At 48.1% G+C, this 22,775-nt stretch overlaps 4 protein-coding genes across 6 annotated transcripts in view; 3 read left to right on the top strand and 1 right to left on the bottom strand.

Annotated features, from left to right (window-relative positions):
* Positions 1 to 1,156: 1,156 nt before the first annotated feature.
* Positions 1,157 to 8,382, top strand: Hoxa6 (homeobox A6). 2 transcript variants are annotated; one of them, XM_017800229.2, is made up of 3 exons: positions 1,157 to 1,610; positions 6,266 to 6,527; positions 7,934 to 8,224. In XM_017800229.2, exons 1-3 carry the CDS (start codon positions 1,227 to 1,229, stop codon positions 8,191 to 8,193), a joined length of 906 nt encoding a protein of 301 aa, XP_017655718.2. In that variant the 5' UTR covers positions 1,157 to 1,226; the 3' UTR covers positions 8,194 to 8,224. The 2 variants fall into 2 exon arrangements, with proteins under 2 accessions (XP_017655718.2, XP_008839730.1); XM_008841508.3 differs by lacking the exon at positions 1,157 to 1,610 and having other exon boundaries at positions 5,903 to 6,527; positions 7,934 to 8,382.
* Hoxa3 (homeobox A3) overlaps positions 1,473 to 22,775 on the top strand; it is a 44,179-nt gene continuing 22,876 nt past the window's right edge. Inside the window, exons 1-2 of the mRNA XM_029567580.1 lie at positions 1,473 to 1,610; positions 13,657 to 13,760. The gene's annotated coding sequence lies outside the window, so the exon portion shown is untranslated. The remainder of the gene's footprint in view (positions 1,611 to 13,656; positions 13,761 to 22,775) is intronic.
* Positions 8,310 to 22,419, top strand: Hoxa5 (homeobox A5). 2 transcript variants are annotated; one of them, XR_003850857.1, is made up of 4 exons: positions 8,310 to 10,753; positions 11,720 to 12,031; positions 13,657 to 13,760; positions 22,249 to 22,419. XR_003850857.1 is itself a non-coding variant. In XM_008841506.3 (2 exons), the coding sequence occupies exons 1-2, from the start codon at positions 9,859 to 9,861 to the stop codon at positions 11,968 to 11,970; spliced, it is 1,146 nt and encodes a 381-aa protein (XP_008839728.2). In that variant the 5' UTR covers positions 8,312 to 9,858; the 3' UTR covers positions 11,971 to 12,262. The 2 variants fall into 2 exon arrangements, 1 of the variants encoding a protein (XP_008839728.2); XM_008841506.3 differs by lacking the exons at positions 13,657 to 13,760; positions 22,249 to 22,419 and having other exon boundaries at positions 8,312 to 10,753; positions 11,720 to 12,262.
* Positions 21,774 to 22,473, bottom strand: LOC108491251 (cyclin-dependent kinase 4; the record flags this gene model as incomplete). The annotated part of the gene is given in 2 exon segments (XM_017800230.2): positions 21,774 to 22,068; positions 22,455 to 22,473. Coding segments are annotated over 2 exon segments (66 nt in total), but the record flags the coding sequence as incomplete, so codon positions are not given.

Below are 22,775 nucleotides of genomic sequence, written 5' to 3'. Positions count from 1 at the left end.
GCTTCCCAGTCCAGCTACCCATGTTTTCTGTAACAAAAAATAAAAATGCTTGATGACAAAGAGACGTGGACTGCTTTATCCAGAGGGGCTGGGGCAAGGGGAGGTGGCTATAACTAAAGGGTATGGCCTGGCTGAATGCCCAGAGAAGCAAGAGGAAACAAAAGAGGAGGAACTGTCTTTAGGTCCAGGTTTTAAATGTCCATGTATTGACATATACGTGGTGTCATGACTCCTTTACATGTTTTTATGTGTAGATTTGTATGAATAAGCATGTGCCTATTTTGTGTGTATTGTTCTGTGTATGTTTGCTTATAGTTTTTCATAGTTATGTACATTTCCACATACATAATGTATTTGTTAACAATTGTGTACCGATATATGTCTATAATTGGGTGCATGTGTTTTTGTCTATAATTGCACGTTTTTCTGGGTCCATAATTGAACGCTTGTATTTTCTTGCATCTGTAACTGTGTATGTGCCTTCCTCTTTTTAGATATTTTTGTCTGGTTATTGTGTGTGTGCACGAATATCTAGATCCTTTCAAATATTTGGCAAATACAATATATTCTATCAACCTCCTCCCAAACTTCTAGAAATTCCATGAACGAATTCCAAATCCAACCTTTCCTCTAAAGCTATAGTCTGGGCTCTAAAACGGGTATCACCTACCCCTCCAACTGATTCTGGATTCTGCATGCGCCCTGAGTCCAGCCCTAGAGCAGGAAAAGGGATCTAGGGTCCCTGCCGCAGCACCCCCACCCGGCGTTCAGTAGAGGCGAGCATGCCCTAGGGCCCAGCACCGCAGTAGAGGGGTTCCAGGAGAGGCAGAGGCCTGCAAACTCTGACTGGGCAGCCTAGGCAGGGCATCTTGGTGCCGGGGCGCAGGGCGAATTGGGGGTGGGGGGGTGACAGCGGCTGGGGAAGGGGTTGGGGAAGGGACAAGAACAGACTGGAAAGGGGCGAGGGGCGGTGGAGGTAGTTCAGAGCACCCTGAGCTCGGCCAGCGAAGACCTCCATTCTTGTCTTCTGCCTGGGTTGGGCCAGCTTAATAGGGCTATTTTAATAAAATCAGGCCCCAAATGGTCTGTAAAGCCTGCAGCCCCAAGTCGGGGCAGCTTCGGTGGTAAGATGGCGCCGGTGTAAGAGCTGCCTCCTCTTAGTGATGGGGAAAGGGTCATAAATCCGTTGTTGTTTATGAAAATTTACAACTTTGCAATACAACTTTATGAGTTGTTCGGCCCTTCCATTGGCCGCTGTCGGTCATGTGGATAGGAACCGTGAACATGAACTTTTTTATAATTTCCCTTGCGAGAATAGAGCCGCATTCTTTTGCTCCGCTCGGTCCTGCGTGCTTCGGAGCTCTGCCTTCCCAGCCTGGGTAGGCTGCTGCTTTGTCCGGCGATGGCGAGCGAGGGGATGCCATGGCCAGGCCCTGGCCGGCCGCTCTCGCTGGAGGTGGGGCGCGTCCAGTTCCATGACCCGCAGCGGACGCTTTACAACTCGCAACCTGGCTAATTTCCTGCGTCCTGTGGCATCAGGAAAGAGGACAATTCGTCTCTCGGGCTGCCCAAGCGACAGCTGTCAGGATTCTGGGAACCGCCATCTGAAGGTGAGACAGTGGGGAGGAGTCAGGGGTAAGGTAGTGAGGTGCCACAGCGGTGGGAGAGGGCACCCAGGGCGACTTTAAAGAGGGGTATTTCTCACCCTAACCAGTATTTGTCCCCTCACACCCCCAATGCACACCACTGCCCTCACTGGCACTCATTCTCACACATTACACCACCACCACATCACACCCTCTCTTCCCTAGCTCACCAAGGCAGTGCCAGCCTTCCCTCTGTGGCATAGCACCCTGGCACCAGGCAACTGCGCTTGGATCTTCTATTCCCACCCCCTCCCCCTGGTGAACCCAGGGAGCCACCCAAAAGAGTCATCTCTCACTCTGCATTCCCCATTAGCCTCTGGGGTTTGGATTATTTCATTAATGATTTAATTGGTTCAACTGAATTCCCCAAAAACCAGAGGCACTTCCCAACCTGGGAAGGTAGGAAGAGGCGAGGGCAATGCAAGGTAACCCACAGGCGTTTTATTAGATCAGCACAGCATTGTCTTCTGTGGGACTGGTTTCAGAGAGAAAGGTGGATGGGGGAAAACAAGCAAAAACAAAAACAAAACTTACTAATTCGGAGTTCTCAGCTGATTGCCTGCTTCCCTTTGCTTGGTTTTCTGACGAGAGAGATGTCTGGAGCCCCTGGAGAGGGACTAGGTGCAAGTGTGGAATTCTGTGTTAGAGGAGAGAATGAGGTTAATTGGGTGCTACACGGTGAGATATTTCGGTACAGAGGACTATTGTGTTGATGCGGATGGCAGGACCACATCTAATGTTGAAGGAAGGTTGCAAACGGAGTCTGAGCCGTTGGGGGACCGCCCCCGCATCTCGGGGGAAATAACAGGCTGATGTCCATGTCCCCCCACCTCCTGGGCCAGTAAGGAAAGGATTATAGTTAGCCTAGCCGAGAGGAGGCACTGAGCGTCTGCTGGCTTTGCGTTGCGCGGTGGCACCAACCCTGGCAGGGCCTGGACGTGCATCTGACCAGGTCGGATTTGCCCCGGGGGGCTCTCGGGACAGCAACATAATAATCAATCCCGACCTTTTACGCTGTAGTTCTTTCTGTTTATTTGGGTTTTGTTTGTTGTTGTTTCACTAGCTCCAGATGTGCTGTCGGTATGCGCTAGACAATTAAGGACATGTAGACATTTGAGACATTCGCCCACCGCGACTGTGGGTGCGCTCCGGGCAGATAAAGCGGAGCTTTCGCCTCCTAGGGGTGCTGGCTGCCTGACTGTGGCTGCGGCGGGCGCATTATTTATTGCGCGGGAGCTGGGAGCTCGCTGCTGCCACGCTGTGGCCATCGCCGGGACCGGCGCCAGCCGCAGCCCGCCTTCTTAAGCCTGGCGCGACTGTTGTACTGGCCCCTCAGAGATTCCCCAGAAGGCAGGGGAAAGGGGGACAAAAGGGGACCTGAGGGGCAGTCTCCCAGGGTCTTTGTGGCTGTGAAACCTCCTGCCTCCGCTACCCCAGATAGCGGAATAGACTCGGGTCTTTCCCTCACCCCCAACTCAGCACCATGGAGACTGGTTGCACAGGCCGCCTGGACGGTCAGTGGCTGCCTCTATCCAAACTGAGCTTCCCAAAGGCGCCTAAGAGGCGCACGCTGGTTAGGGGAACGCACTGGCTTTGGGATTCTGACATCGGAGAGAGCAATTGTAGTTCTGAGGCCTTTGGGCCTCTCTGGTCCTGAGAACTGGCTATGGCAAGGAAGGCAGGTTCTGGCTCCAGGCAAGGGCCTGGGGCAGGCAGAGGCCGCACCTGTGTGCTTTGGGTTCTGGGCTAGTGATCTGACTGGATGGACCTTCGAGGTCACCACACGCACCTGCAGGCCAGCCTCCGGGCTGGCAGAAGTGGAGGGGATCAATGGGCAGCCCAGGGCAAGTGCGAACTGAGTGACTACTTGCTGTCCCTTTGAAGAGAAAATGAAAGGTAAGTTTTTCTGTGTGGCTTTGACCTACCAGAGAGAGTCCAGGGATGATCATTCTAACCATCTGAGGAGAGGCCCTATTGAGAGTGTGGGGCTCCTTTTCTCCACTCAGTGTGTCAGCACAATCTCTCTCTCTCTCTCTCTCTCCATATAGAATAGAGATTTTCAGTTCTATCTATTTTTTCTGCAAATGTCATGATTTTGCATTATATATATGTATATATATATATATATATATATATATGAATAAATTGGTTGACTGCCAACATAAAAAATGCACTAACCTTGGCTTACACATAAAGGTTTCAGTTTAATATTTTTTCCCATCTTAATGCTTATAGAAGCTAGAAATGTAATGTTTCCTGGCTTTTAACTGAGAAATCTAATTCTCTCATTGGCTGAGACAATTAGATCTATAATCCAGGTCAAAGTATAGCAATAACGGTAGTAAACCGCCACTGGCTCCAACACTGTGTGCAATATGAATGAAAGAGAAATTAGAAATGTAAATATTTAACATCCACAAATACTTGTTTTCATTTCAAATAATGCTTGAAATCCTTATCTAATCATTTTGTTTAACAATGGCTCAAGCTTATTTTCTTCAAGCACATTTTTAAAGAAAAAGCCTTTTATTTTTTGATTCCTGAATTTTCATTTTCCCCTACTGAATCCTTTCCATGAAAAATAAGTGTGAGAAATATTAAGTTTTAGTCTTTCCTGGATAACCCTCATTTATATACAAAGGAAAAACTTTCCTGGGTTGGACTGATAAAGGTTCAGGCACAAGGCTTCTGAAGCAGCATTCAGGGATGCCTACACAGGCTGTATAGAGGCTGACCTTAAGCAAGCACTTTTCCAGTTTTCCCCTTTGGGGCAAGGGAGGTCAGGAAAAAAAAAATAGAAAAGCAAGAAAGAGATTAAAAGAGCCGTTATCAGATTCCTATGGGGCCATTGCCAATTGTCACCTCCCCCAAGCCTGAACCCCATCAAGTCTGCATTGGTCAAGGTTTTACATATCTTGCAAACAACCTCCTGAAATCTGACCAAATTGCTTAAATAGTCTCTTTGGCCTCTACAGAATTGAGGATTTTAAAGCTAAATGGAGGGATTTTATAAGCCCAACAAGCACAGTGGTAAAAATGCCATTGGACCAATATCACATTTTACAAAATTAGGCTGATCCCTGTGCTGTAAAAGTCAACTATTTCCAAAGCACACATCTCAGGCAAGCCCCAAAGACAGGCATTTAATGTTCTATATGGGGACTGCAGGCCTGGGAGGGTGGTAAAGGCAATTCAGGACTTCTGGAGCCAGTGACAGGATTGTTCCGGTTTTGAAGTAGACTGGGGAAAGGTAGAACAAGAGGGTGCACCGGCGACAGTGTCCGTCACCGGACACCCTGGAAACCAAGCCCATGCCCATTCATTATCTTGTGTGAAGCTTTGGGCCCCAGGAAGGAATTTATGCGCCCTGCTCAGCCAGGGGCCCTGCATCTCCCTGGCCTCTGGGGTTAAAATGAAGAGAACCTGTATCTGGATTTTTATCTGTCCTAGCTCTGAGACATTCCTGCAGAGGAGTGAGAGTCCTGGGTTGCTGGGTGAGGGTCCCATGGATGGCATCCTAGCCTAGTCTCACAGCCGCTCTACGTAGATCCTTGCTTGTTGAAACCATGGGTTGTGGCTTCTCCTTTTCCTGGATTCAAAGACAGGATAAGGTGCGCAGCTGATGAAGATGCTTGCTCTAAGACCAGGCAGGCACCGGACATTGCAGGGGAGTCAAACAAGAAGTGTGGTACTAGGTTGAAGGTGCTGCTAGAAAAGCCCATGTTTGGCCTTGTCCTGGTCTGCTAGTGGCAGCAAAGCCCAACCTGTAGTAGGAATGGGAAGTAATAAGGGGGTGTACCGATCCCTAAAGCACAGGACTGAAAAGCAAAGGGGGAAGGCCTGGCTTCACAGCCCCTTTGCCTGCTCAAGAACCCACACTCAGGAGTAAGGGTCACAAGAGGAGGGGCAGCTCAGGGCCATGCCTGGGACTGTAGGCCCACCACAGCAAAGCCATCCTTGTCACCGCCCCTCCAGGCTCAGGCTTGTGAGATTTCCTGTTTGGAGGGGAAACCCAGCAAAATCCAACAAGGCAAATGGGGGAAGAGCTAGCTTGGTGGGGCCTTCTCAGAAACCTGGGGGCTAGTGTCTCTACTCCGATCCGATCTGCACGTTCCTGCCCTGGTCGTGCCCGCCGATGGCGTTCGGGGGAAAGAGAGGGGGCCGGCTGGCTGTGTGCGCCCATTAATCTGCCCGGCGGCGGGCGGGCGGGCAGGCGGGCTGGGGGCTGTTTGTAACTTTGCTGCCTCGGTCGCCGCGGTCCCCGGGGAGCGGGCTCTGGCGCTCGCTCCCATTGGCCGCCGCCGCGTCAGCTGGTGCGATTTGCTGCTGTCGCTTTTGGCGTTCGGCCATCCAGAAACAAACCAGTTCGATGACTACTAATAGTTATAGCCAGATGTACTAATACACAACAAATCACAGTCCTGCAGAGGGGCGCGCAAATGAGTTCCTATTTTGTGAATCCCACTTTCCCCGGGAGCCTGCCCAGCGGCCAGGACTCCTTCTTGGGCCAGCTGCCCCTCTACCCGGCCGGCTATGACGCGCTGAGGCCCTTCCCGGCCTCTTATGGGGCGTCGAGCCTTCCGGACAAGACATACACTTCACCTTGTTTCTACCAACAGTCTAACTCTGTCCTGGCCTGCAACCGGGCGTCCTACGAGTACGGGGCCTCATGTTTCTATTCTGATAAGGACCTCAGTGACGCCTCACCCTCGGGCAGTAGCAAGCAGAGGGGCCCCGGGGACTACCTGCACTTTTCTCCCGAGCAGCAGTACAAACCCGACAGCAGCAGCGTGCAGGGTAAAGTCCTGCATGAGGAAGGCACCGACCGAAAGTACACGAGCCCAGTTTACCCCTGGATGCAGCGGATGAACTCCTGTGCGGGTAAGGCATTTTCCTGCACACCCCCACCCTAGACAGTGGAGGGAGAGGGAGAAGCTGTCAGGGAGAAACGGAAAGAAGGAGAGAAAGCAGCCTGAGGAATAGAAAGAAAGTAATAAACCAAGTTTCCTTCTGTGTGTGTTTTAAGAGATTTTTAGGAAGAAAAAGAAAACCCATTCTCAATGGTGCAATCAGGCCCAGCCTGAGGAAAGTCAGGCAATAAGATCCCTGTAAGGTGACACTTTAGGGGAGGGTGAGGGAATCACTTGCCAAGCTATAAGAGACCTGCTACAGGGCCAACCAGAAGAGATAGGGAAGCTGGTTGGGAGAGCTTGCCCACATACACCCACTGAGATTTCCAGAGAGGGCTGAGGTAGGAGTCACTGATAAACTCCTTCACCTCTCAGCCCCTTTCCTTTCTGCCCTTCAGAAGCCCCAAAAGGGAGAGGCCCTCAATTGGCCTCCTTCAGGTCTCCACCAAGCCTCGGAGGGCCACCTCAGAGCACTTGGCTCTCTCTCTCTCTCTCTCTCTCTCTCTCTCTCTCTCTCTCTCCCTTCTCTCCCCCTCTTTCTCCTTCCTTCATCTTCCACTCAACCTCTCACTCTAAGCCAACTTCTGTCTCCTCTTGAGACCCTGCCTCTGCCTCCCACCTGATTTGGGGGGTGGTTCTTTCACCCTGGGGTACATTTGGCACTAAGACAGGCAGTCCAATACAGTCCCACACTACCAGAAGCCCTAGACCACCTATAGCTCCCTCTCTTTGGTTTCCAAAAATCCCACAGGGAAACCATTTTCCTTTTAGAACAGGACAGACTAATGGGAACTTTAAAACTTACAGTGTTTTACTTTAAAATCCACTGTCTCCCCAAAGAAATTGTGTTTTTCAGATGAGTCCTATAATTTTCAAGAATATGCAAAGATTTGAGAAGGCTAGCCATATTTAACTCCCCCTCCCCAATGCCATGCATTGAGTCCTGACATGAGTGGCCTCAACAGCATCTTTCATAGAAACTAGTGTGTGGATTGAGTTTCCACACTGCTCCCAGGGTTCCACTCCACCCACCCCTAAACAAATACACACTACAGCCCCCAAAACTGTGACTTTGGTGTCCCAAATTAAGAATGCCCATGCTATTTCTTCACTCACAATGCTTTTGTTTTTGTTTTGTTTTTTACAAACTACATTTGCCAAAGACAATAATTTCCCAACTCAAATCGTTTTAGGTGGAAAGCGTCTCGCTTGGTATGAAATAGTCTTTGCCATCCTGCTGGTTTTTTGCCGCCCCCGTTGTAGTGGAAGAAGTTGGAGTGGAGATAGGGTGGTTTCCAGCTTAGAGCCTACTGGTGGGAGGCACAGGCCGGACTGCTTTGGCCTCGCTTACCCGCACCGGCTCATTTCTGCCTGCAGGTGCTGTGTACGGGAGTCACGGGCGCAGAGGCCGCCAGACCTACACGCGCTACCAGACACTGGAGTTGGAGAAGGAGTTCCATTTCAACCGCTACCTGACTCGGCGCCGCCGCATCGAAATCGCCAATGCTCTCTGCCTCACCGAGCGCCAGATCAAGATCTGGTTCCAGAACCGCCGCATGAAGTGGAAAAAGGAAAATAAACTCATCAATTCCACGCAGCCCAGCGGGGAGGACTCTGAGGCAAAGGCCGGCGAGTAGGCTCCAAAGCAGGACCAGGCCAATGCTGCAACCTCTTTTGCCCCCCCCCCGCCGCCCCGCGCGCCCTTGCCTGCTCCCCAAGTTTTCTTCCAGCCTGCTCCCATGGGGGGGGGGGGCTTCTGCAGCTTAGGGAACGCCTAAGCTTTGCAAGCGTCTACGCATTAACTTATTGCAGAGAACAAACAAAACCCCACACACCCAATCTCAGCTGTAGAACAGACGCGCTATACACAAACAAGTCCTCTCCCCAAGGCTGTCCAAGCCAGCTCTGGAGTCCCGGGGTGCTCCAGGATTTTTCCCCTCTGCTGTGTCCACACCTCGGTGCTCCCGGAACTCCAAGGTCCAGCTCGGGGTTGTCAGGGAAGAAAGAGCGCCAGGCCGTGCCCCTGTTTGGTATCTAGGCTCCTCCACCTCGATCACTCTCCACCGAGTCCTAAAGGGCATCCTCAAATCATGTCTGGCTACCGGCAAGAGAGGGCCTAAGACCCGAGCCCCAGCCCTGTTGCGGCCTCTCAGGATGCCCCCCAAAAGAAATTGGAGGAACAAAGGGGATTCCCCCCCCCAACAGAAGCCGCATAACCGTCAGTGGACAACCCGCAGCCTGAGCCAAGTTGAGCCAACCTGAGCGCGGGTGGAACATTACAGCCCAAGGAGCGACTAGGCTCCCCCAGGCTCCCAGCTCCTGACTCCGGCTCCCAGCCTCGAACAGGGCAGGCTCCGAGGGGGCCCAGCGCTGTGGGGCCCGGCTCGACTCCTAGCTTCCAAAAGTGCCAGGGCCGCCTGCGATATGGGATCTCTGGTGGGGAGAGTCCGCTGGCCCCTCGGCTATATTTGAGATTTACTTTCATCCTTCGGAGCCCAGAAAAACAACTACGGAGAAACTAGACCCTGCCACGAAATGATTCCATTACTTCCCTCAATTTACTCCTGGAGGGCTTGGCAATATCCCAGTAGCGCGCGGCCCACGGATCCCCAGCCCCGGAGCAGCCTCTGTGGCTGCAGGGAGTCTGGGCCCACTCTCTGGGTTCACCGAGCACCCTACTATTTGAGGCCCGGCGGGCTGGAGGAACGCGACCAGTGGTGAAGATTCTCCAGACTGGATAAATAAGCAAATCAAACACCAAACTAATAACACGAAAAACTTATTTACAAGAAAGAAAAATCGACTCGTTATAGAACTGTATGGAATTGGACCTCGCCTCGGAGAAACACTACACAAAAGCTATCTTTAATAGACGCCTGTCATTTAAGAGCGGCAGGGACACTGTCCTTAATGCGCTCACAAAAACAGAGCCGCAATTGTGGCTGCTGCTGTGGTCAGGATTTATTTCTTCAATTGGCTAAATGGTTTCCTCCCCTTCCCTGGAGGTGATATCTGTATTTTCAAAATTCACAGCTACCGGCAGGACTGGCAGAACCGACCCCAACTTTAACACAAAAATAAGAAGGGCTACAAAGCGGGGGAAATAAAGTTATTGTAAATAATTCCAAGTCACCACCTCCCCTAATCCTCAGCACCGTCGCCGGGCGTGCGATCGGCAGCTGACGGCCTCACAATTGGTACATCCTAATGGAACTGCGAGGGAAATGCAATAATTTTGCCATAATGGGCTGTAACCTCAATTCGACCCCGGCCCTTTGCAGCCCGAGGTCGGAAGCGAAGCAATGCGCCATGCCTCCAGCGGGTGGCGCTCGAGTCCGACTGAACGGCGGCGGCGGGAGGCGGGCACGCGCCCGGGGCGCGCGCGCCACCCCTCTCGCCTCCACCCAACTCCCCCATTAGTGCTCGAGTTTACCTCTAGAGGTCATCAGGCAGGATTTACGACTGGACAACAAAAGCACGTGATTCGAAGTCGTACCCCATATTTGGGTGCCTACGTAGGAGGCAACCAAGTACATGTCCCAGTCATTTCCATAATTCATCATAAATTGTGCAAGGGTGCTATAGACGCACAAACGACCGCGAGCCACAAATCAAGCACACATATCAAAAAACAAATGAGCTCTTATTTTGTAAACTCATTTTGCGGTCGCTATCCAAATGGCCCGGACTACCAGTTGCATAATTATGGAGATCATAGTTCCGTGAGCGAGCAATTCAGGGACTCGGCGAGCATGCACTCCGGCAGGTACGGCTACGGCTACAATGGCATGGATCTCAGCGTCGGCCGCTCGGGCTCTGGCCACTTTGGCTCGGGGGAGCGCGCCCGCAGCTATGCGGCTGGCGCCACTGCGGCGCCCGCCGAGCCCAGGTACAGCCAGCCGGCCACGTCCACACACTCGCCTCCGCCCGACCCGCTGCCCTGCTCTGCCGTGGCCCCCTCGCCCGGCAGCGACAGCCACCACGGAGGGAAAAACTCCCTGGGCAACTCCAGCAGCGCCTCGGCCAACGCCGGCAGCACCCACATCAGCAGCAGAGAGGGGGTTGGCACGGCGTCCGGAGCCGAGGAGGACGCCCCTGCCAGCAGCGAGCAGGCGAGCGCGCAGAGCGAGCCGAGCCCGGCGCCGCCTGCCCAACCCCAGATCTACCCCTGGATGCGCAAGCTCCACATAAGTCATGGTAAAGCCAGCCTTTTTCTAAATCCACGCGTCCGCGGAGGCGCGGTTCTCGGTCCCCTTCTGTCCCTTGCAGCCTCTCTCCCTGTCTCTCTCCCAGTCTCGCCTCTCTCCACCCCACAGAGCCTCTCTCGGAGGTTCTCCTTTCCCTGCCTTCCTCCTTCCTCCTCCTCTTTTCTGCAGCATCCTACACTAGCAAATACCAGGGGAGTGGGTGGGGGTGGGGGGCAGGAAACTTTACATGCTGAAAAGAGAAAAAAGAGAAAAAATTCCATCTGGAACTCCAGCGCCTCAGAACGCTTCGGGGTCAGGCCAGCCGAGCAGGGCACAGATAGAGGATGGCAGTAGGGGCCGTGAATCGAGCTTGTCAGGGTGGATAATTTATGAGAAGGGCTACGCTGGGGAAACAGCGTTACTAATTAGAGCCCCCTAAAAGGGGCTTGGGGGGAATAATCGAGGCGAGGCCGGCAGGATTCTGAAGTTTGGGGGTAGGAGGGAGAGAGAAGGAAAGGGAAGAAAAAGAAAGCAGGCGCCCCAAGCGTACAGGCTGGAACAGGAGGCAGCTTGCAAGGTTTGAACTTTAACGGAGGGTGACCTGGAGGCCACTTGGGCACTCAGGAAAGGGCAGTGCTTCAATGCGTTTCTGAGCGGTGGGCAGCCTGGGAGGGCTGTGCCCCCTGCTCGGTACAACCAGTGCAGGGCCAGAGGGCAGAACAGGGGCGAGAGAAAGCCGGGCAGTCCTCTGAGACAGAGATCCAGCCTGACACGGGCTGGTTGTTCCCAGAGTCCGTATTGTTTTTCTCTTTAGAAAGGAAGGGAAGAAAATTCAGGAAGCATAGGTGGGGAAGGAGGACTTGTTGAACCTTTCTCCTCGGTGCCCCAGCTCAGGACCTTGGCTCTTCCAGCTGGCGGACTCTAGGAACCAGGTGTCCAGGAGCTGGTGGCTAAACCTCTGACATTTCTGTTGCAGACAACATAGGCGGCCCAGAAGGCAAAAGGGCCCGGACGGCCTACACGCGCTACCAGACCCTGGAGCTGGAGAAGGAATTCCACTTCAACCGCTACCTGACCCGCCGAAGAAGGATTGAAATAGCACATGCTCTTTGCCTCTCCGAGAGACAAATTAAAATCTGGTTCCAAAACCGGAGAATGAAGTGGAAAAAAGATAATAAGCTGAAAAGCATGAGCATGGCTGCAGCGGGAGGGGCCTTCCGTCCCTGAGTATCTGAGCAGTTAAAGTACTGAGCAGTATTAGTGCATCTCCAGTAGTGTCAATACTAAGGTGACTTTCTCAAACTCCCTTGTGTTCCTTCCGTGAAGAAGCCCTGTTCTCCTTGCCCTAATTCATCTTTTAATCATGAGCCTGTTTATTATCATTATAGCGCCTGTATAAGTGGATCTGCTTTCTGTTCATCTCTTTGTCCTGAATGGCTTTGTCTTGAAAAAAAAAATAGATGTTTTAACTTATTTATATGAAGCAAGCTGTGTTACTTGAAGTAACTATAACAAAAAAGAAAAGAGAAAAAAACACACACAAAGTTCCCCTTCAACCTCGTTTAGTGCCAATGTTGTGTGTTGCACTTGAGTTGTTTAACTGTGCATGTGCGTGGAAGTGTTCCTGTCTCAATAGCTCCAAGCTGTTAAAGATATTTTTATTCAAACTACCTATATTCCTTGTGTAATTAATGCTGTTGTAGAGGTGACTTGATGAGACACAATTTAACTTGTTTGACGTGTAGTGACTAGTGACTCTGTGACGAAAACTGTGACTCCAAGCGGTGTGTCCCTGCGTGCCTTTGTAGGACCCTTTGCACGAACTCTGGAAGTGGCTCTTATAAGCTCAGCTTCAGTGATGTATGTTTTTGTGAACAAAGTTACAAATATTGTCCAAGTCTGGCTGAAAAAAAAAAAAAACTCCCATTTTTTTTTTTTTTTTTTTTTTTTTTTTTTTTGGTATTTGTTTTTAAGGAAAAAAAAATACTGACTGGAAACAAAAAATAAACTTTCTATTGTAAGTTCTCTTGGTCTGGTTTGTGCCAAATAGTGAGCGCCTCTTTCTGTTTTTCTCTGTCCAGTTCTGGAAGCTGGTGAGTCTGAGGCTACCTGAGCAGCCTGCCTTGTTCATGAAGGCCTCAGACCAACATCCTGACCCATAGCCTCCCTAACTCTGACCCACCAGCAAGTTCAGGGCAGAAGGTGGAAAAGGCTGTAGGCATTCCAAAGCCTGAGTCCACCCTGCCCATCTCTGTGCAAACCAAGGAAACTTAATGGGTTCCAAAAAAGGAGAGAGAGAGGAGAGAGGAGAGGGGAGAGAGGAGAGAGGAGAGAGAGAGAGAGAGAGAGAGAGAGAGAGAGAGAGAGAGAGATCCAGGGCTTTGTTAGTCACTCTAGGGACCAAATAGATTCTAAGGCTGTCCTAGGCCTTTGCTGAAGAGGGTTCTCTGCCAGGTCATGGACCCCAAACCTTCTGCCCACTAACCCACCCCAGTATCCCTTCCCCACTTCTCTCCCTGAACCCAGTTGGCTTCTTTTTGCTACAAATGGAAAGTACTTACCCCATCCTAGGCCATTGGGAAACTCTTCAGAGCGGCTAAAGCGCAACTAGAGATTTGCACATTTACCGGCTGCTTACACTGATGCCGTCTTTCCTTTTAAAAGTTATAAAACAGTAAACTTTATAAGCCCCAGTTCCGGCTATATGACATTTGGGTGCCAAATGAATAGGGTTTTGTCTATGAATTAGATCGTAAAATCATCCATAGCACAGACAGATCGGCTCACTGGCTATAAAACGTCACGTGGGGCCATTAAAGTAAGTTTTATGGTTTTGGGGAGTTGACATCCAACATTATATACCACATAACATATAATCTCACTGACGCTGGACTCCATTTGACTCTTTTGCAGGCTACGTGTGCCGCCTGGTCATTCAAATGGTCAATTTTAGGTCCAGGACTGTCCAAACCACAAGTTCTCAAAACTCTCTGAAAAATGGTTCCCTCCGAGTTAAGGTAAGTCTCCTCTTGGGCGCTTTCAAGTTTATTTGCTCTCTGAAAAGTTTCTTTCTTGCTCTCTCTTCCTTTCTTTGGCCCAGTAATTCTGAAGCTGCCTCTGAATTCAAAAAGGGAGAGTAAACTTTTCCTCTGCCCAAATTAGCGATGCCAGAGCCAGCTTCGTGGGGCAGCGCGGTGGCCAGCGCCTGTGGCCGGCTGCATCCCCAGGCCTAACTTTAATTGCTGCACAACCGCGGATGTTAATGACTTCCGCTACTCCTGCGGCGTGCAAAAAGATGATTTTTGTGTGAGAATGGGCCTGTCCGTGGAAATTTGGCACCCCACCTCCAAGCTTAGCCAGGTCCAAGCTCTCTGGGGGTCGCAGAGTTCTGGGGTGGGGGCTGGGTGACCGAGGGGCGCTGGCCACAGGAGCGGAGGGCTGAGCTTCACTGGAGAGTTTGAAAGAAAGGCCAGGGCCGGGCCTAGGCCGACTGCGGCGGTATTCCATATAGGGCTGTAGCAATGTGTTTTCGCGGACCAGGGTCATTTGGCAGGTCTGGATTGAGCCGGCGGCCTTCGCCCCGGGTTTCCAGAGAGCGGAAGGGTGGCAGAGGCCCGAGAGGCCCGCTGGGCCCCTGGGCTCCGTGCGAGGCCTAGGCGGCTAGAGCCTGCGGGATGCTGCGGACAGCGGGTCCCCCACCTGGGGGGAGGGGTTGTTCATCTCCCCCGCACTCGGAGTACCAGGCCCTGAACCTTGTTTGCCTACTTGTTCTTTTTTTTTATTTTGCTGGGGCTCTTCTCACCCGCCTGTGAGACTGAAGCAATAAACTTTATGGCCGGATTTAACTTTCGTCTTTGAATCCTCAGGCTAATTGAAAGGGGTTAAAGCGCCTTCTTTTCTTCTGTTTCCCCTTTCCTTTCCCTTTACTTCTTTGTAGAATTAAGACACCTATATACAGGACTCTGGAAACGCAATTGAAGTGTTCCCCCTAGATAACACTACAGATTAGAGAAATTTACTCCTCTTCAACATGCAGACAAACCTCTCTTCTAAACTGTTCCTAAAGTTTGGGGAGAAATTGAGGTGTCTTCAATGCCCAACTTAAAAGTCCCCAGAGCTGTTAAGTTGTTTCCCGGCACATCATAAAGGGTAGTTTAGGAAAGAAATTGGTCGTTTGTCAGTAGGAGACTTCCTCCTCTCTTTTGTTAGTTGTTCTTTCTGTTTGATCCCAGGAAATTTACATAACCTATGTTTTCCAAAACAGTCTCCAAAATTGCCCCAATGGGTGAAGTAAGGTGAAATGAAAATTTCCTGGGTACAATTCCAACTTAGTCCCAGCCCCCCACATCCTTCAGTGGTAAACTGAGCCAAATAACTGGGGGCATTCTGGCCTGTCCTCAGGTCTTTTCAGGGTCAGAGTACCCACGAGGGACTTAACAGACTTTCTCCAATCCTGTCTGAGGCGCTTAGCCAAATTTTCCAACTGCATTGAGAGAAATGACACACACAAAAAAATGGGATCTTCTTTTTCTCTGGGGCTAGGTATTTTTCTGCAAGTACTAACTGGTAAAGGTGTTTACCAAGTGCTTAAAGAGAAAAAATTTAAACTATAGATTTGAAATTCCAACAAACGTTATTATGCAGAGGTCTCCTTCATTCAACAACAGGCACCCCAAAGTCAGAGGTTAAAAACAAAAAACCAAAAAACCCAAAACCTAGGACATTTTCCAAAAAAAAAAAAAAAAAAAAAAAAAAAATCAAAACCCTCCCAACAAATTCTAATTTTCTTGAATTATGGCAAGCTGATGAATCCATATAGTCATTTAGTGTATAGCGAATATTGGTATTTCAGCACTTAGAAAGATGTGTCCACCTCTTAGCGGGCACCAGAGTTAAAATTCTTCATGGATATGGGTTCTTATCTGATGTGTCTGAGAAGGCTGGATTCTTTGTTTTGAGGCTTGGAGTTTGGGGTTCTTTATTGGAAAACATTGGTTTGTGGTTTTATTTTGGTTGTATATCTGGTAGTTTTGCTTACATAATTGCTTGGTGTCTGAAATTAGAAACAAAACTCCCCAAAAACCATAGAAATGCTGGCAGATTCATCCTAGTACCTAGTAGAAAGCATCCATAGCACCTCCTGGCCACACCCAACTCTGGGGTGTGGGAGCAGGCAGAAAGGCTGGTGGAGTACCCAGTACCAAACCACCCAGGGGACCTTTCCCATGAGTTAAAAAAAAATTTACAGGCTGAGTATTTTCAGCTTGCTTATTTCTGTCTGTTTTAATCTTCATGAGGCTTAAGTAGAATATAAGAGAGCAGGTCAATCCAAGTGGAGTCAAGTGACTTTTAAGGAATACAAAGTCCAGTCAGATCTGTGTGGCTGTTACTGGAGGGATTATTTTTTTCTTTCTTCCTACTTTTATAGGAAGCATACTGAAGAGGGCAGTTGGTTATCTGCTCATTTTGCAGATGAGTTGTATCTTCTTGTGTAGTTTTTAGGGTTGGGTTATTTTTCTGCAGAGGAACTTACTTGGGGGGGAAAAAACCCTCTACCACTGAAGGCTTTATGAAGACATTCAGCCTCAGCCTGTGGCAGAAATCTGTGTGTTCCTCGTCTTATAAAAGGTGGCAGAAATGTGCAGGGGCTTGTTTGTTTCCACAAGCCAAAGTGACTATATTTCTGTAGCTCTAAATATAATAGGAAGCTTCTGGTCACGCTTACTTAGGGTTTATTAGGGTTTGCATAGTCTAATTTCACAATGTTATGCCAAGATTCCTTTTCTCCTGCTTCATTGTTGGTGGCTCTGAGAGAGCAAGATAGAATTTTCTGCCAGAAACAGTTGTGTTTACTTGTTGAGATTTAGAGAATACTATATCCAAATAATTACACCCTAAAATATCAGCTATTGAAAAGGAAGATAACTCTCTTAGCTTGAAAGAAGCCTCTAGCATCTCCCCTGCCTTGGCTAGGGTCTGCCCATGGCTTAGCCACTATGGAAAAGGCAAAGTATCTTTGGCTTCTAAGCCAGAGCATCTTTGACTTCTAAGGGGAGAAATTTCCTTCTAATCAATGACAAAACCATAAATGAGGTGCCAAGGCAAAAGTGAGGGGGTCAGTTTGGGCTCCCACCCAAATAGGGGAGGTGATCCATAGTACCATTCCAAGGGCCAGAGCTGGAAGATCAGTGCAGATTTGTTTTGTTTGGTATTTTCTGTAAAGAATTTTGTCCATCTCCCATCAGAGTTTCCTCACAAACTGGTCTTTTCAATAATAATATTTGTTATGAAGGTTATTAGGTAATTATTGCGATTTTGTTAAGCAGCCCTTGCTGGAGGTGAAGTCTGTCATCGCCTAACAAATGACGCTGGCGCAGTTCACTGCCGGGTTAAGTAAATGCAGAGAAGATAAATCTGCACACCCTAGGAATCGCCAGCAGAGCACGCTTTAGTACAAGTTCATAGTCAACTCGTCTGCCTGGGCCAGCTCTCTCAACAATTAAGGCTACGTCTTTATTTTTAAATAAAACAAACAAAAAATGCCTCCACCTCTTTGCCAACTTTCCCACCATCATCCTCTCTTTTCTTACATTTTTCTTTTGAAGATTTTCCAGTTCTAGTCTCAATTTTCCTTGTTAGTGGAATTATGAAGTTAATCTAGCTTCTATCTAAGTTCTGAGGAAAAGAAGCAAGAGGCTGATTTGGCAGGAAATAGGGTCACAAACACACAAAAATATACACTTCACCCTCTAATTCAAAGAGGCAGTGGCAAGAGAACATCCTAAGATCTAGAGAGCCCCTTCCCCCTAAAGAGGAGGCTCAGGCTAGGAGCTGTGTATCTTTGTGGTTAGTGTGTTACAACTGCAGGTCAAAAAGTTGAGGGTCAAAAGTTTACATTGTGCAGCACTCTTAGTCATCTGCCCAGACAGAGTTTGATGTCAATGTTAGAGCTGCGATCTTGACTATCAGCACAAAAGATAAAATGACTAGAGTGACGCGTGTATCACAGTATGGACTCCAGGTGAACTCTGGTGGTTGAATGGCCTCAATTACGGAGGAAAAGATAGAAAATTCCTCTTTTCAAGAGTAATACATGCTGTATTTCATGTTGAATTATCACTCCCATTCTGAGGGAAGAGCAGCAGGTAAATAGGCTTAGATTACCAAAAACGCCAACACCTTAAGTGCTGGAGCATCAAGAGTGGTTTGTGGGTTTGTCACAAAATAAAAATGCTTAAAACGCATCAGAGAACCTTTAGGAAATCAAGTAGCAAGTTTTTAATGTTCCATTATTTCCTCAAAGGCTGGAGACCACCACAGAAATCTGACTTTATTTGAAACTTTCTTTGAAAAAGGGTGATTTTGATCATATAACGGCCTTTAAAATGTGGGAGTAGAGGGCAAAATCTTGCAAAATGTGTTCTTTGCAGTTTCAAACGCAGGACACCCCTGCCCCCCCCCACTGCAACCAACTGAATGGTAAGGGTTGTCAGAACTGGGAACGAAGTAGAATCCTTAATGAAAGGGACAAAATTCTGGGCACCACCACCAGTTTAAAAACACTTATTAGTGTCAGGAACATGTTCATGTTGGAAATTTTCTGTTATGTTTATTATTAAGCCACAGTTGAATGTAAGAGAAGTGTTGAAATCTGCATGCAACTAATGGTTTAGAATGCAGGAAGCTGGAATCCATAAATGCCAGGCCACTTTCTAAGACCACCAGGTTTCTTTTCTCCAGAAAATACTTTTATAAAAGATACATGTGGATTAGGCAGTGGGGAGAGAACTGAGGACAGTGGAAAGCAAGCTAGGGAGGAGGGAAAGGAATGGAGGAGAAAGGGAATAGTCAATTAAAGAAGCAGACTGGAACCATGTCTCATGTGTGGGATGCAAGAGAAGTGTTAACCAATATTTTATTTTTCATATGTCTAGATCAGCTGTGTCAAGATTAGAATCCATTTTCTGGGGAACATATATATGAAAGATAGTTTTCTGCTTAGTTTTGGAAATATAGTACTCGGAATGTCAACTCTTATAGGGATGTTTAAGATAATTCCAATATATTCAAGTTGATTGGATTTAAGGGTGCCAGGTGTATGTTCAGTGGTAAAGTAAATATTTTCCAAACATTGCCTTCATGGAAGTAATCAGGGTGCTTCTACTGTGCAGTGTGCAAAGTTTTTACTCTGGCCAAGAGCTTGGAGCCAAATGAGGTTTTGCCAGATGAATTAGAAGAAAGGAAACAACTGTGGTGATTGCTGTTACAGCAGTGAACACTTGCTTCACCACATCTGCACTAGGGAGATGAAGAAAAAGACCCTCCCACCCCCACCTGCTCACTGAGAAAATTCTAAGTCTCTTCCAGATAATTTTTTCATTGTATTTTTGCAAACCTAAGAAACATTTTAGCTTCAGTACTCAAAGATACCTTTTAGCCATTAAAATGAAAAAAGGTACTTGTGGAAATTACTATTTTAAAGTGCTTGCCTCCTTAGAGGGTTTTGATCATTAGGGCTTCTCACCCAGCCCTGGTTAAAATCCAAGTATAATCCTAACATGTTTTTCAGTCCTTATGCCTGGGTTTTAATTATTTTAAATCACTATAAAGAACCCAAATTAATTGGTAAAAAAAAAAAAAAAAAAAAGGCTGGTCAAGTATTGTTCTTCTATAATCACAGGCCTAAGGTAGGTGGAGGATGGGGAAGCCCTTAAATGCCACGCCCAGGAATTTTAAAATTGTGCCATTCCCCAGTTTGCTCCAGAGAAGCGCTTGAGATAGAGAAAGGGTCTGGAGGATGGTCTTTCTAAAGAACAAAGGACAAATACAGTCAATACATTCCATAACGTTTACATTTCCTTTGCTTTTTCCCCTTGGTTTTTCCTGGGAAGGAGTGACCTGGGCAAAGCACCCTGCTCTCTAAAAGACACTGTATAGACCTTTTAGAAGCCCAAAGTCCAAGGCTGAGGTGAACTTCAGGTCAGCGCGTCTAACAAATATGAAAATGTCGGCTAGTGAAGGGCGCGCCTTGTGATTTAACAAAGACTGTCAATGTGTAAGATTAATAAGAAACAAAATGCACACGGTGTCACTGTTCGGTCACTTTGAAACTTGGGACTGGGCTGCATTCAAGTGGGAAGGCTGTTCCAAATATATTCAAAATGATTCAAATCAGATTCAAACCAAGCTGTGAACACTGCCTCCTCCTCACCCTTCCTCTCCCTCAGACTCCCTTTGCCTCTCCTTCTCCATCTGGGATGCGGGGATATGATGAAAAGTTATCTCAGTTAATGGGATTTTAAGAAAGCTTTTTGTTTGGGAATATATGTTATCATGTACATGGAAAGGAGCAAATGTGCTTACCAGTTTCCCAAGGAAAGGATAGAGCTTCAACCCTGCTTGGGATTGGAGGCAGTTGATGTGCGAGGAGGATTAGCACTCTCCCTTTCAGCACGGTTTCAAGGCATCCCATCTTTTTTAGGGCAAGATGCTGTTTGAAAACTTCAGTTTGTTTTTTAAGTTGAGTTGTTTCTTCCTAGTTTTGCTTTAGTGTCTTGGATTTTATGTAAAAGCAAGAAACGATTTCTTGTCTTAAATGTTTTTCAAACCATTATTTGATTCAATGGAATATGCTATGGCTTGCAAAGGGAGACTGTGGAAGGTTCAGAAAAGGTACTGAGATTGTTTATTACAGCCATAAATCTTGCAGTAGAATGTCAAAATGTCGGTGTGTGAGATAACACTTGGTGGTCCTGGCTCCGTTTGTGTTTATGATAGAACCACAAAGACAAGTTACAGGCCTTGGGGGATTCTGTATAAGCCCATCTTCCTAATGTAATAGAGCCCAGGAAACATAGGCACAGTTAACTCATTTAGCTTAACCATATACAAAACAGTGCCAGTGTCTCCTTAATACTTAAGAGTAGAAACTCTGTAGAAGGTTCTAAGGCAAACAACACGAATTTTCTGTTTTAGTGTCTGTAAATAATATTAAACAGACATAGTTAGGACTCTAGTGCTCAAGGTTGATGACATGGGGAAGAGGCAAGACTTCCTCATGCTTTTCCTCTACCTGAAACATATCCAGTTTGTAATATATACTTTATATGTATATGCTATTTGTACTATACAGTATATAATCTTTGTATATATTTTACTAGATAAAGATATTGGTTTAGGCAGCTGCATCACGGGCTAGATCCCCCTCCAGTCTAGAGAGGATGTCAAAAGATTATAATCAGTGTCTGTGGCTCAGATTTCATTAAAAATTTTAGTATGTCTCATGTCAATGGACAGCAGCACACTTCATACACACACGCACCCAGTGTGGAAAAGCTCTTTGCACCACTTCAGGGCGATTCCAGTTAGAAACTAACATGATCTTTTTTTAACCTCTTTTCCTAAATTAGTTTAAAGATTAGTTTCATATAATAGTCTTTATGTGACTAAGCATTAAATGACTATCCATCAAATGGATATATTCCAGCATTTAGTAACACAAATGAGTAACCAATATAAATGAAGATAGAATTGACATTCTTTTTGAAGTGTCTCCAGGCTTAGGCTATAACTTTCCTTGTCTGCGCGCTAGACTCAGTTATGAGAAAGCTGTTTATTCTGCTCTTCGAAAAAGCAACTAAGGTGTGCCAACCAAAATGTCTTTGCTTTGCATGTCAATATGAAAGTTATTCTTAGAATGCTGCTAGTTTGCACTACTTTTATCTAGGCTTTCTCTGAAAAGGAGATCTAGGTGTGTCTGTTAATTCAAAAAGAGGGAGGGAAGAAGACTTACACAGTATGAAGAAGGCATCAGTATTTACTTCAAAGATCAACATTAGGTGGTAATAAGTAATTTATTTGTTAATAATGGCATAATTAGTTTACCCATCAAATTTCAATTACCAAATGGCAGGCAACAGTGCCTCTCCCTCCTTTCCGGAGCTACTGATATCGTTAATATGCTAATCTTCAGCAATTCAGAAATTCTAGGTTGCCCTGTAAATATAACCCCGGTTTTTGATAGAGCCTGGGGAAGCAGCATGCAAAAAAGAATACAAAATTTAGCCAGAAAAGACCCGTGGGTCGGACGGGCAAGGGTCATAGTCTATCTTTAGTCTGTTTTGTAGTGGGGTTGTTCTGAAATAGGAAGTTACTGGTTTCAAAGCTCGCTTTTATGCAGGCATCGCTTCTCCATCCACATCCTCTAGCCGCAGTCTCACAATCTCAGCTAAGCGAGGCATGTTTGGATCGCTTGTCGGCACTTCCATCAAATTAGATGCTAAGAGTAAGATTCCAAATCTTTCAACGAAAAAACACGTTCCGCCTCTGAAAAAAACAGGGGTAAGGGGGAATAAAGTATCTATATGGTTATATTGGAATACCCTTGTTAGACATCCTTGGATTTCTCCGCTGCCTCTCACCCACCCTCTCTTGGTGGTTCCATCTCAGCTTTGTAAAGCAGGATGTAGGGGAAAAAGTCTGGAGGCGTCATTCATTTAATTCCAGGGCCAGAATAAAAAAATCCGGATGCCTGTTGGTCCCAACGCCCTTTTCTACCCCGGTGGGACTCGAACCCTGAGAGGACCCCAGGCCTGGCTAGACCAGAGGTCTGCGCGGAGCCACGGCCAGCCAGCTGCCCTGAGGCCTAGTCAGAAGTAGGGCACAAACAGGGCTCCAAAGGACCTACAGCCTAAAAGACCCCGAATTCCCACCCGGAATCCAAGTTGGGGGGCTGCAGGACCGAAGCCCCGGCTCGCTCCTCCCGCCCCGGCCAGGACAGCAGCATCCATCAACCACCCGCGAGTTTCCTGATCCGGGTCCGCGCGCGCGGAGCGCCCATTGGTGAGGGCGTTGCACGTGGGCACGGGGCGGGGCGCGCGCAGGGCCGCAGAGGAAGGAGCGAGCGCGCGCGCACGGGGCGGGGGGGCGGGGGGGGCGGCGAGAACTTTGGAGGTGGTGTCGGCGGGAGGAGGGAGAGGGTGGGCATTTGACAGCGGGGGGGAGGGGAAGGGCGCAGAGGAAAGAGGGGGATG

This window comes from Nannospalax galili, unplaced genomic scaffold, assembly GCF_000622305.1.
Source record: "Nannospalax galili isolate Female #2095 unplaced genomic scaffold, S.galili_v1.0 scaffold158, whole genome shotgun sequence".
NCBI classification, from domain to species: Eukaryota; Metazoa; Chordata; class Mammalia; order Rodentia; family Spalacidae; genus Nannospalax; species Nannospalax galili.
This window is presented reverse-complemented; position numbering and strand designations above follow the sequence as displayed.

Coding starts and splice junctions, on each gene's coding strand:
- Hoxa5 (XM_008841506.3), top strand. CDS start 9,859: ATGCGCCATGCCTCCAGCGGGTGGCGCTCGAGTCCGACTGAACGGCGG. Junction 10,754..11,719: donor CAAGCTCCACATAAGTCATG/GTAAAGCCAGCC, acceptor TTTCTGTTGCAG/ACAACATAGGCGGCCCAGAA.
- Hoxa6 (XM_017800229.2), top strand. CDS start 1,227: ATGAGTTGTTCGGCCCTTCCATTGGCCGCTGTCGGTCATGTGGATAGG. Junction 1,611..6,265: donor CTGGGAACCGCCATCTGAAG/GTGAGACAGTGG, acceptor TTCTACCAACAG/TCTAACTCTGTCCTGGCCTG. Junction 6,528..7,933: donor GCGGATGAACTCCTGTGCGG/GTAAGGCATTTT, acceptor TTCTGCCTGCAG/GTGCTGTGTACGGGAGTCAC.